At 45.9% G+C, this 16,491-nt stretch overlaps 1 protein-coding gene across 1 annotated transcript in view; it reads right to left on the reverse strand.

Moving 5' to 3' along the window:
- Window positions 1–16,491, reverse strand: part of MYBBP1A (MYB binding protein 1a) — a 1,153,837-nt gene that overhangs the window by 892,082 nt on the left and 245,264 nt on the right. The window contains exon 6 of the mRNA XM_069614733.1: window positions 7,549–7,739. Coding sequence (XP_069470834.1) covers window positions 7,549–7,739 — 191 coding nt within the window. The remainder of the gene's footprint in view (window positions 1–7,548; window positions 7,740–16,491) is intronic.

Here is a 16,491-nt window from a genome sequence, read left to right on the forward strand (position 1 = left end):
CAGAGTGCATGTGGGTCTCCTAGGAGACTAAGCACAGGGAGTTTCGGGCACCACCCTCACTTCCTGCCTTCCCCAGACACCCTGGAGCCAGAGGCGGCCTTCACTCGTGAATCCCGCCAAAGGCAAAACAATGGGACCAAACCTGGTTTGGCGCGCAGAGTAAATCTCCAGGAAGACCTTTCTACAAAGAAATGGCGAAAAAAAGACCAGGGCCATTTTGACAAAAATGGCACCCTTTGGTGCTTTATTGCAGCTGCGAACGCAGCCCGCTGTAAATGCACACCATGGTAGTTACAACGAAACCACTGCCACCAGCCATTCAGTGAAGAAAGGGCAACAAAAAATGTTACAAGTCAATTTCACTTCACTGCTCTTGAAAACAGTAGTTTAACCAAGAGAAGGTATTCAAACCTTTGGGAAATCTGAAAGACTTCCCTGTGCCACTGCACTGAAGCGGCTGTGTGACAAAATGTAAAAGATGCCTATGGAGTTTGTCAGGCTCCATAACCAAAAGAAACAGCACACAAAATTACATTGAAATACATGAGAGAGTGGGAAAAAGGGTCTCACTCTCTCCATGTTAAAATCCAGCAAAGTTCCTTGGGGTCTCTAATGTAGAGGGAATTAGCACATTTCCGCGAATTCTCCCCAACATCCGCGTGTGGAATTACATGGCCGAAGCCAAACCCAGGAGCGCTGGTGAATTCGGCCTGTTCCCGTCGACGTGTAAAAGGGGACTGAGGAGTGGCGCCGGGAGGGGGCGGAGTCAGGCCCGCACCCCAGCGCGCCTCTAAATTTAAAGTGGAAGAAGATTTTTTCTGTTGAAAAACATTCCGTCTTCCGTCCATCGCGAGGGACGCCCATGCAGTATGGAGGAAAGGGGGCAGGATGCAAGAGTAGAATAATGTGTATCCTCAACTTTGTAACTGCAACTGCTATTTTGTTACATATACAATGTGCCTAGGATGGGCTGGTGGCAGCAGGCAGTTTCCTACCGTGCCTTGCACTTTCTACCCAAGGATTTAGCATTTACTACCATTGGCTGCTAAAAAGGTGGCTGGCACCCTAATATGGCTGTGCCACGAGATTTTATTTTGCCTGTCCTTTGGCCATATTGTTCTTTGCCCTTCTTGCTGCCACTCAGGACTGGATTTGACATGTAAGGGAAGCCCTTTCCCGGGGAAAGCTGATGCTTTCCCAGGCAAAGAGGCCTTTGTGTGCAAATCAGATTGTTGGGGCTGGGACCGTCTGTGATGCTGGAAATGCATCGGAGGGACAGGGCCTCCCTGTCCTTGTCCTGAAGTCCTTTTTCATTTGTGTTCTGTATTGTTTTCTGCTCAGGATTCCATGTGGGACTCCTAGCAGTGCAGCTCTTCCTGTTTTTGGTTTGGTGGACAGACCCATGGGATACCCTTATGGCACCCATGGGTGGGGGTGCAACGCTGTGCCCCTAGTGTATGTTTTGGGGCAACTGTGTGTGGCCCACAGAGCAGGCTATGGGCTGGTGGCAGCTCCATGCTGAATTTGACAGGTGCTCGGAGTATCCTCCATTTTGGGATACCCAGGCCCTGCCATTGGAATCAGTTGATTCCTGATAGAAAACAAGATGGCCCCTGTGGCCTCTTGCTTTCTATTGCCGTTTCTTTGTTTTCCCAAAGTCCTGGGAAGCCCAGACTCTGTCCCTTCCCCCTGACTGGCTGTTGGGTGGAAGTTCCATATATGGTGGTGTTGGGAAGTCCAGGCCAGACTGGCTGGAGACTTCCCAGTGACTGTATGTTGTGGGTACACCCTGTGGGTGGGACCTGGGTGAATGGAGTGTGTGACCAATATGCACTTCTTGTTGTGGATATCTGGTGTTTGATACAATAACTGAGACAGCCCTGCCCGAACCTGGTATGAATGCAGTGTGTAGTGTTGAATGGCTGGATACTTATCCCAATACACATTCCTTGTTGTGAGTGTGAGGGAGGAGAATGGCCTGAATGCCCGATTGGCTGACTGACTGCTGAATGCCCTTCTGAGTGATTGGTTGCCCGAGTGTGACCCAGTAAAATGAATGGGAGATCAACCAGTATATCTGGGGGCCTCTCACTGCTAGAATTCGTTCAGAAGCTGGAGTTGAAACGGACATTGATACTGAAGCTGAATCTCGAAGCCGAGCCTGAAGGTTGACTTCGGTCTCTCTTCGCCGAAATCTGAAAGCTGCAAGCCGCTGAGCCGTCGAGACTGATCCAAGAGGACCTTGTTAGGCGCCCACTTCCCGTGCTCCGAGGGACCATCAAGCGCGCTAACCTTTGCCAAAGCTCCCTGGAAGTCAGACCCTCAACAGACTGCCAACTGGAGACGGGGACCGCCGAGAAGAACGAAGATAAGCACTGGACAGTCCGTCCACTGTTGACCAGGGTTCGCATTGTGGCTGGACACCGTACCATCGACGACCAGAGCCGCACGCTCCTTTGCCTAAGACTTTTTGATTACCGGATGCGCTCGTCTGCACCGTCGCCCGTCTTATCCCGTCGGAGAAGGCCAGGCCGTCGACGCACCGAGGAGCATCCGCCGGTGGGTTTCTCGCCACCCAAAGACCGTAGATATGCTGGACTCCTCGACGCCCTTGCTGGGCCACAGTTCTTCACAAACTCTTGGCGGTCCTGAACTATTGACATTGAGGTGCCACGCACGCCTCTTCATTGCAGGACGTCTTCGAATAGTCGTCGACTAGCACCGCTGGGACCGAAGCTGCCGCCTCGACACGGAGTTCACTTTCTTTGAGGGATCTCGACGATCCGTGGCTCCTGCTTTAAAGGGAGCCGCTCAAGAAGGATCCATCGATGACTTGTCGTTGAACTCTGCTATTACAAGTACACTGGGGAGGTAGAAACATAGAAGGAAATCACTTATAGAACAATATATGGACTGGCCTTGTGATAGATCTTTATTTTACAGGTTGCCCAAGTTGGTGGGGGGAGTGGGGGGGCACACCGAACTGTCTCTAGTTAACGGGGCCAGTATTCTGCCAATTGTTCTAACCAACTGCTTTCCTCCTAGGTCTATTGTTGGTTACCTTTATTAAGTGATTTGTGTGACATTTGACCACAGTACAGTTGATGCACTTAAATGAAATCTGATAATAATTGTGGTACCACTTAGAACTGTATATATTTGTCATTGTAGACTTACTGAGCACAAAGTGAGTTATTGTGATTGTGTATATAACCTTGCACCTTAATTATATAAAGACTGTTTTAACTAATACAGTGCGTGGACATTCCTTTGTGGGGGCTTGGGGGCTACACTGTTCTTAAGAACCAGCCTGCATCACCTCCTGAGAAGCTAGGCTTGATTGCTTGTCCATTGCTATTGTAATAAAGAATCTTGGCTGGGGTCCTGTGCCTCTCCTCTACCATATAGAGAGCAGAAGTACAGACACCCCCCTCCAGTCTTTACACCATCTAGTTGCAGTACACACCCAGGTGCCTGAATGTATGTTGCTGGGCAGATGTTGTGGCCATTGGCTATCCATTATTAGAAACCACTGCCAGGATGAATGGTCCAGATCCTTGCCATTGGTCAGTTTGGGCAAGCTCCCAAACCAAATCTTGGATAAAAGGAGGGCTCCTGCAGCCATTCAACAGATCATCATTGGAGCCAAGACCCCTACGAACAAGTATATCAACTGCCAACTCCAGTGAAGTCCCGGTGAAGCCCTGCTCCTCTGTCCTGATCTCAGTAAGGCCCTTGTTGCTGCTTTGACCCCCTCCTGGACTGGTTCTAACAACCAGTCTTGACCCACCTGCTCAAGGATCTGTGCTTTCTGTCCCTACATCTACTGGTGGACTGACCAGCTTTCCCCTTGGCTACCTTGGTGCAGGCAGCCATGGCCGTTCCAAGGACAACCTTGGAAGTTGGGGAGATCTTCATCTTAGACTGCAAGACACATGCCCCTCTTTCTATCAACGGAAGAGGTGAAGGTCCTGCTATTTTGTTCATCCCCTGAAGATCACTTGTCGCCGCCTTGCCATGACAATTACTATTGCAATCAGTCTTTGCTCCGACTGAGGTGTCCTGAGGGGAGGTTGTCTGCTCCGCAGAAGTCTTTATCTTTTCTTTGTCTGGGTGTTCAGCTGGTAAGTGCCTGGATCCGAGATTCAAGCACATCAATTGAACAAAACTAAATCCCATCATCGATAAGGGCCTCTGTACCCATGACCCCTGGCCTCCCTCGATGAGACCATGCACAGAAAACTGTCCCTAATGGAATCCGGAAGCTCAGCAGTGCCCTCTGATGAAATCTGAGTCAGGGGGATAAGTTAACACACATGCCCCTCCTGTCCCCCTATTCTCCCATAGGTTACAGGGGCATAAATTCCCTCTCCCCATCTCGCTCTTTCCTGACTGGTCGTTGGAGGCCTGGTCAAGGGTACCTTCCTAGGACTATCGCAGTGTCTGGAATGGAGCAAGTTATTTACCTGAACTCGGCTTACCTTCTGAATCATAACTTGGCATTGTCCAATAACATAGTAATCCTACCCGAAAAGTATAACTTTGAAACAGATGAATTTAGGGCACAAGTGGTATGATCAAAAATTGGAGGACTTCGCTGTGAATCCACTAAATAACCAAAATGGGCAAGTACACTGCTTTTACTACACTTGTGACACCGCAGTAAAGTCACTGGACCAAGTGGTGTTAATTGTAAACTAGTTTGGTGGCAATTCCTTTTGATTAAATAAAAAGAAAAGAAAAAAGAAAACATTCACAGAATTACCAACATATTTATGAGATTTTATGCGCCATTTTGTCAATGACTATATACAACCATGACACATCATTCAATAGACTGTCTCACATGCGTCTACTGGTATGTTGTGCAATTCAGGTGTGTCCCTTTTAGCTTCTGCAAGGCTCTGTGACCACCCCCCACCACCCTGTAATTGAAGGGTGATTACACCAGCCATTACAACGGTGTGGCCAAAACAGTGCATAATGCTGTGTCACTGTCTACATTGCTTCTGCTATGTTTAAAGTGCAAGGCTATGCAGAAGGACTCCCTTGCTATGAACAGTAGTCATTTGCTCCTTGGAATAAGGCATATGCACTATAATAATGCATTGAATGTAATAGGCCATCCTGCATCCCCAGCACCACTTGCAGGGTTAAGTCTTTAAACTTTGCCAAGCCACCATCTGGAGAATGAAAAGGTATGGTTCAATCTCTTTTGGTGAATAGCTGAGATGGGTTAATGCTTTGTTGAGTGCCGCCAGTTCCTCTTCCACTTCTACCCAGCCTGGCACATCCTTGCAAAACGCAATCCAGTTTGGAAATTAATAACTGGATTTTCATTTTCAAATGACACTTGGCTGACCCATCCTCTGAATAAGTCCTGTGCAAATGCCCAGTTTCTGTAATGTGGTGCTTGATGTAGCCACATACATTATGTCTAAATACTTCAAATTTCAGTGATTAAGGGAAACTTGTTTGTCAGGATGTCGGGCAGGTAGTCAAGGTGGTACTATTAGAGGAGCTGAATTATGAGCACACCCGTGCTCTGTGGTCAGAGCTGGGAACACAGGACGAAAGTGTAGAAATAGTCCTGTGTTTCTCCTTCACTTGGGTTTTAAACAAACAGGATTCCCTTCCTGAAAATCCTGCATTCTTTTTACTTTTGAATGTGGCTATACATCAGTGCCATTGTTGCACACATTCATACAACCCATTTTTTTGTACTTCAATCCATGCTATGGGGGTCATCGTGTTTCACACGTAGGGCTGGTAATTCCGGCACACCACAAATATACTGGAGGGGACGATACAGTCCTTGGAGAACACACTATTCTGTACACATCATAGAAGGGCCAAGTATCATACTGGAATACCCAACAGGGGAAGGCATAAGTGCAAAAGTCAATCAAAACAGACGGTGCAGGAAAAGGCACTGCCACTAAACATACCTTGTAAATAAAAAAACCCTCATTCTTCTACATTCACCTCTCAAACTATGAACTAAACACAACCATACCTCTTCAGCACAACAAACTGCACGCATTTCACTAAAACAATGAAAGAAAACACAGCCTTGCATGACAGACATGACTGCCACCAACCGAAAACCTAGACTCAGGTAACGGTGTCAACCTGAACGAAAACTCCCAACAGCACATCACAGCTCTCTTGCTCCTTTTTCCCGCTGAGTCCTGCTAACTTACCCCCACCTCCCCCCCCAACCCTCTTGGGCCACCAGGAACCACACAAGTGGCAACAGTGCACGCACGGTATAAGAACCTTTAACATAACACTGTGCCAAACCATTTTAGGGCTGATCTTACTAAGTTTTAAGATAACTATCATATGGTTATTCTAAAATGCTTTTCCTGAATTTCATGCATCAGAGTACTTACCTGTGTAACACTGGTTAATGAATCAAATGCTTTCTCCTCCTAAGGGTGAATGTATAGATCTGTTTAATAGTAACTGTGTAACAATATTTGCCTAGTTGTGTAACAATATTCGCCTAGAGGTTTCAGTCTCTTAGTGTGTATTTTAAAGGCCTCATAGACCATTGTATATTTCAGTAATTACACCTCTAACTGGGTTTGATTTGTGTAGCTCTGTGCCGACTCATTGTGGCCCTAGAGCACTCTCAAATCCCTCCTGAGCCCAAGTCTTGCCGCTCTACTGGGCTTGGCTAGACTTCTGTGTCTGCCTGATCCACATAATAGGTTGGCCTCCCGAAATACACCCCAGGGTTGATTTTGAAAAATCAATCTTAAATTGTACAATTAGTTTTGTCCAGTATTAAAACCTCCTAGTGTGGTGCCTTTTGAGTCACCCTGTCTAGGCTTAAAACTAGAGTGCTGTCATCTCTCGAATCATTAGCACAATACCCTCAGTCTAGAAACGGTTTCCCCATAACATGTTAATTTTCACTCTGCTTGAAATTGAAAATAGCATACAACTGTTAATAAATGAAAGTGAAGACGTGAGGGATGGGATTACTTTTTTTTTTTACCATCAAATGAACCAATAAGAAATTAATATTAACCAAGTCAATCTTTGAACTTTTGCCATCTTGTAATTACCAAGTGAGTGGTCTAGCACAGTGTTAAAAATTGCTGGGGATTATGAAGCTCCTGATTGTAGCCTAGAAGAGCCTGGTCAGCTTGACGGAGCAACTTGACTCTACAGGTAAATTGGCGCCATAAAAAAGTACCCATGCAACATTAACTCTGGATTTTTGGAGTACGACAAAGAATATCATGACAATTCTAGATGCCTACCATAATGTTTCATACATAAAGGACAAAAGGTATAGTTTTCCCTCTGGTGTGGAAGTTAATTATGCATTTCACTGTAGACTAGATCCTGGTTCCCCCATAGGTAGCATCTTCTTACTGGGCAATACCAGATACCCAGGGCTCCTTTTAGCTCCTGACAAACAAAACACTGATTTCGCTCCCAGTATCATTAGTAAAACAGGAAATTGTAAGAACAAAGTAGCTTTATCAATACTATTACTCCAGAGGGCATCTAAAAGAAAACACATGGACTTACTTTGGTATATTTTCCCTAGTAACAATGGCTGATGATCCAAGCAGTTTCTTTAGCTTTTTGGGTTTCAGAACCCCAGGGAACCTCTGCATGCCAACCAGCAACAGGTGTAGCTGCTCTGGAGAGCTGAACGCAGAGGTCAGGTCAGCCTGGAGGACACCGAGCAGGACTTCCTCAAAAGTGGCTTCTGGGATCTAAGGAAACAGAGGCAATTCATAAACATATCAAGAGTTGCCTTTCCTGGACATTGGAGAAGAATTAGCAAGCTGGATAAGAGAAGATGGCCGGAAGAAGTGAAACTTGAAATGGCTCCTGCATAAAATGTAGGTCCACAAATCCACCACTCGCAACCCTACCTGAGACTGGGTGATCTGCAAGCAAACAGGGAAACAGTAGGGAGCAGATCACTTGCTGCCAAATTGTTCACCCTCCCGGTTAGCTCCCTGCTCCCCTCATTGAGATTGTCGCCTATGATGGTAAAGCACTCAGTTGCTTCCCAAAGATAGGTCTAAATATATACTCTATTACAATAACATCAGTATCTACAGTGCAGTATGAATAATAAAAGTCAAAAAGATACCCAACACAAGTTAGAGAAGCAGCACATGGCTTTACATGCTAGTAAAATGTACACTATTTTCAGAGACTAAAGGTGCTGAAGGATGAAACAGCAAACAAGTCTTTCAAAAATAAAGTGACAGTTACAAATCGGTATAGTGTCCCTAAAAATGTCATGTCAAACCTCTACCTAAACAAGTACAATTACAAATTCATCTGTAAGCAAAAATTATCAGGTGCTTCAAGCTCGTTTTAGGTAGTTCATAGACTTAAACAGGATAATGTTTGTAGAAAGCTTGCACTTATTTGGAGTAGGAAGGAAAGTATTAATAGAGTTTCACAGGAGGCAAACATTGGCTTGTCAAGGATAACTAATCCCATCAGAGGCAACGTAGGGAGGTCGGCCAATGGCATGTGACGAGTTGTGGCCAAACAAGTATTTTTTATTAATTTCGTTTTTTTTTTTAATTTCTTTTTTTTTTTTTAAGTACGGTTGGAAGAAATGCCTGCAGGAAAATGAGGAGTCATTACAAATGAACTATGGCTTCTAAATTTTAGGTAGCGTCAAGAAAGGATCAATGTAAAGTAATGGATTATTCCAGTGTCCACCACCTTGAGTAGCATAGACCCCAACATCTAAAGTATAACCTAGTCCTGTAATTTCTTGTCCTGCCAGAGACTCCCAAATCTATACCAGTCTTCCAAGGATGTGGCTAATCTAGGCTTAGTAAGCCCCATCGCCTTCTAGCTAGTTCCCGATCTGAAACTGAAAGGTTGCATCTTGTGGACAACTAATGAGTTCCCTGCTATAGTTCAAAGTTCCTCCCTTATCTCAAGCAAAACGGAAAGAAGATTTGTACGGGGAGGCTCTTCCAAGGTACAAAGATGGATTTCCAGTAACATCTGAGGGAGGGTTTTTGTGCCCCCCCTTTCTAGAGACTACGGAAAATACACCACAGTCCAGCAATAATCTAACAAGGTAGGTAGCGGAGAAGTAAGGTTAAAACTTCAGGAATTGTATGGGTGGTGATGTAGTACAATTAGACACACACGGAGCACTAACAAATAACCAATTAGATAGGATACAAAAATGAAATCACTTTGTATTAGGCCTGAATACAATTTGTGCAACAAAATAAACAGATAAGTACTACCACCACACTACTAGTATATGCATATATACATTTTCAATGGGGGGTTCTTACTAGAGAACACCAACACTTTACTTTTGAGACAGTCAATATTATTCAGTAAACAGCATAAGCAATGTGTGTACAGTAAACTACGTAAAACAGGTCAGTTCAGAAACAATTCTAAGTATTAAATAAAAAAGGAAATTAAACACTATTACCTTGCCATGTAAGATAAGGTCCCTAACACTTCAAAAGTCTATTCCTGCTAAAGTGAGGGAGCCTCAAGCCCCTCAAGAGTCAAGTCCCAAGTAGATACCTTTGCAGGGAGTCCGAAGTCGTAAGAAGTGGAGAAACAAGTCTTGTCAAAGACAACATGTAGGTACAATGTTCCAAAGGTGCAAAAAAAAAAAATACGTTTTAAGACCCAAAGATTAGGGACACTCTCCCAATCCCACCACACAAGGGAAGCACAGGATGGAGCATTCTTGGCCAGAACTCCACAAATCACAACTAGGCAAGGGAGATGCAGGGAAAGGACTTTGTGCGTCCACAACCCTAAGGCAGGATAGGGGGTGTAAAAAGCCATGCAGGCCAATTGTTTCTTGGAGTCTGCTAGGAACCATCCCTAGGATTCCTAGATTCGCTGGGTCAATTTAAGTCTATCAGAGGTTCCGATGCCATGGGTCAAGGGTTGTCAGATGCAATAGTCAATTTTGACATCAGGATTGGTTCTGGCTAATCAGAAGATCCGAACTCTGGTGCGACTGTTCATTATGCTGGACAGTGGGACAGCCAGGCAGCCTGATATGTAGACCACTACAATGAGGGCAGGAGACCCTGTCCCCACCCTCCCAAAGACTATAGATGTGAGCAGCGACAATACCCACACTACTTACCTTCCTCAGGTCTCTGCACCCAATTTATTGTGTGCTTCCCTTAAAAACCCATACAGCTATGTCACGGTTTGCCACGCGAAGGAAAGCTTGCGTAGCAGGCGACTTGCCTTGTTGCCGTTACGCAGGTGGCAGCTGTAATGGCGCCTATGGCAACGCCCTGAGCGTAGGCAAGCTCCCTCTACAACTGAACACTCACGTGAAGTAAATTCCTTTGCTGCCATGGTTACTCAATGCAAAGGAGCCACCGCAATGCAGAAGGACTTCTGGAATTCCATAAAGGTAGAACACCTCTGGCTATCGGCGCTTCTAATTGAAGTTGAGGCTGCAGTTTTTCTTCTTTTTGTTCCTTCCTTAACAGCTTTTCTACCTTGTTCCTTTGTTGGCGTTTGATTCCCGATTCAGGATTTCCTTGCTGCTCTCTTGCCTTTTTCTACGTGGCATTAACTCCGATTATCCCACAGATTACTATTCCCAGCCCTCCCCTGAACCGACCTTGGACTGCTTTACCGGATTGTTTGGATTCTTCTTGGCTTTGAATATATATGGACCGTGTTTATTTCTCTGTTATTGCTTTCGATCCCGGCGGACATTCACAAACATTGAAAATAAGGCCTTCCCAGAAAGACGCTCTGCAGTGTTCTGGTGCCTAAACTTTTTGTTTTATCCTCCTTGCTTCTCACTGAATATAATCCTGTCTACTGGAAAGATTCTTGTTTCTTCATCACCTGCTAGGAGGATTCCGTTCTGCATTTCTATTAGGGGGAGTGAAGACAGAGCATTATCACCCAACAATAGGATAAATGATTTAGCGTCCTCGCCATCAGATTTGTTCCATCACCTTTATCAAACTGAAGCAGCTTCACCCTCTTCTAGTACTAAATACCTTCCTTTCTTCTTTACAGCTTGGCGCATACCAGGGTGGAATAATTGCTCTTTTGCTCTAATCGCTGTCCTGTCTGTAGATCAAAACAGATGGGGTGGTTTTTATAGAAAAGGGTTACCCTGTATTCAGGAGACCCCTGCTCACAGGGTTTAAAGCAGAAGGGATTAGAACGCCAGCCAACGCTTATACCTCGCGAGTATAAATATCTGTGGTGGTGGCTTCAACAGAATTAGAAGCCTATTATGGATGAAACAGAGGCCCTGGCCGCCGTCACTCAGTGGTAGAGTTCCGTGTTGACATGATCACTGCTCATTACAATCTCCGTCATAGCATGGATGCTTTTCAAGACTTTGCACCTACTAATATCCAGGATGGCGCCCAGGCTGGTACCTCAGTGTCTTCCTACCCTGCTTTGGGTCAAATGCCCGTTCCAGTCTTAATGTCCACTGAATTCCCTTTGGCCCGGCTGAAAGGTTCAATGGAGATCCTAAGGCCTACAGGACCTTTATAAATCAATGCAAGATACACTTCCTTTGTCGTCCTGCTTCGTTTCCCCGACTCCACTACCAAGGAGGCATTTGTACTTTCATACCTCTGAGGTGTGGCGGCTGCCTGGGCTATCCCGTTGCTATAAACAAATAGTTACATGCTATATGATTGTGATGCCTTGATCACGGCCATGAACCACGACACTGTTTTGGAGTTCCTTAGCCAGGGTAGTTCTCTGTTGCTTTCTTATTTGGCTAGATTCAAACAATTAGCTGCGGAAACCGGGAGCCCAGAAAACAAGAAGGCTGCCATGTTCTATAAAGGCTTGTCTGAAGTTCTCAAGGATACGCTTGCTACTGTCCCAGTGGTGCCCATTGGTTTCCCTGAATTGCTGGATCTAGTTTTACAGATCGACGCAAGACTGGCTGAAAGGATGGGGGAATGAAGAACCACTGTTCGGACGGTGGTAAAACCGGTACATGGTCCTTTATCCAGCGCAGAGAGAGAACATCGTTGCATGGCTAACCTATGTATGTACTGTGGCTGTTCCAACCATTTTCTTACGCGATTGTCCTAAAGAAACAGCTAGGACGTCGGGAAAAGACAAAACTCAGCTGTAGAAGGAGTCCCCGTGCCAAGTGGTTGTCATTTGGACAACCAGTTGACCCCTGCTCTATCACTTGTGTACCTAACCATTACCTTTCAGTATAGCCACAAAACACCTTTGCATACCTGTGCCATCATCAACTCGGGTGCTACTGGCAATTACATGGACTTACGGTTTGCTAAATCCCTATACTGCCTAAAAGCAAACCTGTGGTTGTTAATGCAGTCAATGGTACTACTCTCATTTCTGCCTTGGTGACTGAACAAACTGATTGTATCCAGATTTCCACTAGCTGAAGACATCACGAGAAAATAGCTTTTGATCTAACAACAATGCCTCATTACAGCGTCATAATCAGCTTACCTTGGTTACAGGCTGCTCACAACCCCAAAATGTAATGAGTGAAACAGGAGGTGACCTTTCCTTATGACACCTGTGATTGTCATTGCCTTTCATCAGATACACCTAGTCTACGGTCTCCCCGTTCCATTCTTGAATCGGTCTCTTCAATGGGGGCAGTTATTGTCATGCCTGCCAGATGGTCCAGACTGGCTCCATCTGCTTCTGTGCATTCTCCTGTCAGGATGAGGGCTGTACAGTTCAAACAGCACTTTGCAACCAGAACTGCTGCCAGACCCTTCTATTCCCACAACAGAATCTTAGATTCCCATGGAGATTGCGCTAGTTGTTTTCAGAACACATGTTAAGTGAGTTTGTGTCACATGGTTTTGGGGGCATGACCGTCTCCATTTAAGCACCGTGGTGAATTAGCCCGGTGCTTCTGATTAGTCTTTTCACCATTTTGAGGCTTGACTGTTTGCTCCGGATTAAGCAACAGTTTTCTCTGTTTCTGGAGCCGTTTCATCCAGCATTTGGACTCAATTACTACGTTCCTGTTCAGCAACTTGTTCTGTGCCTTCTATCTCCGGCACAGCTGATCCATCAACCGCTGCTCTGAGCCCGCAGCTCTTTTCAGTGTCTCGCTAAAAGGCCGCCTGCGGCGGACTTCCAGCTACGCGCCGGTTATCCAGTCGCAGCTGCTCTACTAACAGCCGCACAGAGCCGTGGCTCCTCTCAGCGTTCTGCTGCCGGTCGCCTGCCTTTGGCAGTAGAGCGCCCGGTTGCAGTGGATTTCTTCAGCATTCACATCCACCGGTCTTCAGTCGGGTCTCCACAGCTGAATGTTTTCTTCCTGCTGTTTTGTCTCCGCCGCACTACCATTAAGGCAAGTTCCTCCAGCGATTGATCAGCTCCAGCTACAGGTCACGCTACACTACTACAGCACTTGTTTTCTGAATCTATTAAGTTAACATTCTCAGTACAGACTTTAGTGCTGGGAAACGCATTTGCCATTACTTACCTTTACTTTTTTTCACAAGCTGCTTCCTCTTTTACTGGATACTCCCTCCATTGGAACACTTTGGGACTCTTCATAACTGGAATCTGCTTTGGCTTCCTAATTTCAACTGTGCACTGGACTCAGACGCTCTGCTGCCTTTAGTGCACCAGCCAGACGCTAGTGCGTCCCTCGTGCCGACCGGGTTTTAGTTCCGAACTAACCCTCCTTCCTTCCTCGTCTTCTTGAAGCCATCCAGTTCTTCAATCATTCCATCATGCAGCTCTTCAAGATTCAGCTCTTTAAGATTCAGCTCTTTCATCTTAAGGTAGGAAAATCCAAAGAAATGTTACCCACAGAGAAGTTGGGGGGTTATTGGTTTGGTTAGGTCAATACTCCATTCAGCCATCCTTTTAGGCGAGAAGATTCGATCCAGCAGAGCAGGCCATCCAGCAGAACAAGCAGCACAAAACCACAGTTGTCCCCGTACTACGGAAAACCACACCCCTCTCAGTGATTCACTGTACTAGCTTCAAGTTTTCTCAGCTGGTGGGGTTGATCAAAGCGAAGGTTTTACTACATCAAAGGTGGTCTTTACTCCAGGGCACTGCAACTTCCTCCAGGATCTTTGCCAGCCCGGTAAGCATTATTAGTTCCTCATTGAAGTTGCTTTCTGTGTGTCCAGCAAAACAGTTAAAGAACCCTGATACCAGAATCCCAGATGTATATCTGGAATACTCTGATTTGTTTGATAAGGAAAAGGCTGAACAACTTCCACATCACCAACCGTATGATTGCCCTATCGACCAGATTCCTGGCTCCAAAATCCCTACTGGTCAGGTATACTCCATCACTCTTGAGGATGAGGTTCTTAAAGAATATAGAGAGGATTCGTTAGCAAATACGTTCATCCGTCCTTCAAAATCACCTGCTGCCTCCCCACAGTTTTTTGTACCCAAGAAAGTGGGGGGGGGGGGTGATTTAAGAGCCTGCATCGATTACAGAGCACTAAATGCAATCACTATAAAGAATCAATATCCGCTGCCACATATCTCCATCTTGCTAGACCAGTTGGGTTCCTCTGATCTTCTCTAAACTGGATCTCAGAGGGGCTTATAATCTTGTCTGTAGACAGCTTGGAGATGAGTGGAAAACAGTGTTTAAAGCACGCTACTGATAGTATGAATACATGGTAATGCCCTTCGGGCTTCGTAATGCTCCGGCAACCTTCCAGTTCTTTATGAACAATGTTTTCCGAGATATGTTGGTTCAATACGTTGTCATATTTGGACGACATCCTGATTTATTCTAAGTCAACCTATTGAACATGCCTGTTCAGTGTTACACAGATTAAGAGAACAATCTATACGTCAAGGCCGAAAAATGTGTTTTCCACACCAATGTGATTGAGTTCTTGCGGTATGATCTAACAAACAAGGGTGTTCAAAGGAACAATACTAAGGTTAAGGCTGTTTTGGACTGGCCTGTCCCGACTTCCGTTAAATCGTTACAATCATTTTTGGGGGTTTGGTAACTTCCAACCACCCCCCCCATGCACCTCTCACTCACCCCCCCCCATCAACCCCCATCAACCCCCATCACCCCCCATCACCACACCCCGAAGTTAAGTGCATCCTTTTTAACGCCCGCTCTGTAGTGAAAAACAGACAGCATCTTCAACCTCTCCTCTGACAAACCTGACCTAGTCTATCGCTGCAACATGGTTCTCTGACGACTTTGCCCCTGTTCCACATGAGGCATTGCTACTACCTCAACCAAGGCGCATGTCTCAGCTCTTCTTTTCAACCTATATATGTCCACCCTCCCAGGTATCATCCACCTGCACTATATCCTGTGCTACAACTACGCCAACGATACCGAAATCATCCTTAAACTCCTCAACTCAGACTCCAACTCTCAGCTTGCCTCCGAGACATGGACCATTGGAGGACTACAAACCATCTCTTCCTAAACCCCACTAAAACCGGAATCATGGTTGTTAAGACGGATTTCTGAACTCTGTCCTGGTGGCGCAGAAGTTCAGAAGGCCAACCTAATTACTTGGAACAGGGTAACCTCTGGACGAGCCAGACCAATCAAGATAGCGATCGCGGCGGTCAAGACTAGGTCTCAAGAGGGGTGAGGGTGACTGAAAGCCCGCAATGAGCATACAAAGCAAGATCACTTACAAACTACTCCAAACAGTTGTTATATTAAAAATATATACACTTTTATTCCAAGGCCTTTAAAACAATGACCGTAGCGAGAAAATCACAATATAACGATAGTAAACCAACACATACCATATCAACACAATATATATACAAATACAACAAGTCTCAAGCGTTAGATGCACGAAATGTGTAGTCCACCTAAAAGGGAGGGAAAACAGGCAGTGCAAAATAATGCTTCGACCCAGTTCGCCTTCAGAGGCACCTAACTAGATGGAAGTCCGAGCCCTGCGAAGAGTGGAGCCTTGTGCTCAAAAGTACCTGTACGCGCTTGGTGCCAACGGGCAAAAGGGGAAGCTTTTCGAGGGGGATCAGGCAGTTCAGTTTAGTGCACAAAAGAAGAACAAGTTCCGCGACTCAAGCGCAGCCTCCACAGTGGGCAGAAGCAGAGCGCGAGTACGAAAAAGGGTGCTGTTTGACACAGCGGGGAAAAGCAATGGGCTCCTGCAAGAGGGCGACCAGATCCTAGCTATGCTACTCACCGGTCCCCGATGCAAGCAGACCCAGGCTTCTCCGCGTCAGTTTCAGCAGCTGGCAGGTTCAGAAGAGCAGGGAACGCCTTGTTGTCGTGTTGAGTAAAAAGACGTCCCAATCGAAGAAACCCGCACAGTTTGTTACCACAGCGGGGCAATGGAGCGGCCGTGTGTATCTGAGCCAAATGTACACTACTCACTTCAGACCTGGGAACGCCAAGTGTACGAAGCGCGTGAGAGTGACAAGGGCTCGAAATACTACACAACCTGGGGGCGGTTACAGAGCAAGACTCCCGTGTAAGCTGGTCAGTCAGCTGGATGGCCCAGAGACGCTTCCGAA

Source organism: Ambystoma mexicanum, chromosome 9 (genome assembly GCF_040938575.1).
Source record: "Ambystoma mexicanum isolate Mex_15411 chromosome 9, UKY_AmexF1_1, whole genome shotgun sequence".
Lineage (NCBI taxonomy): Eukaryota > Metazoa > Chordata > Amphibia > Caudata > Ambystomatidae > Ambystoma > Ambystoma mexicanum.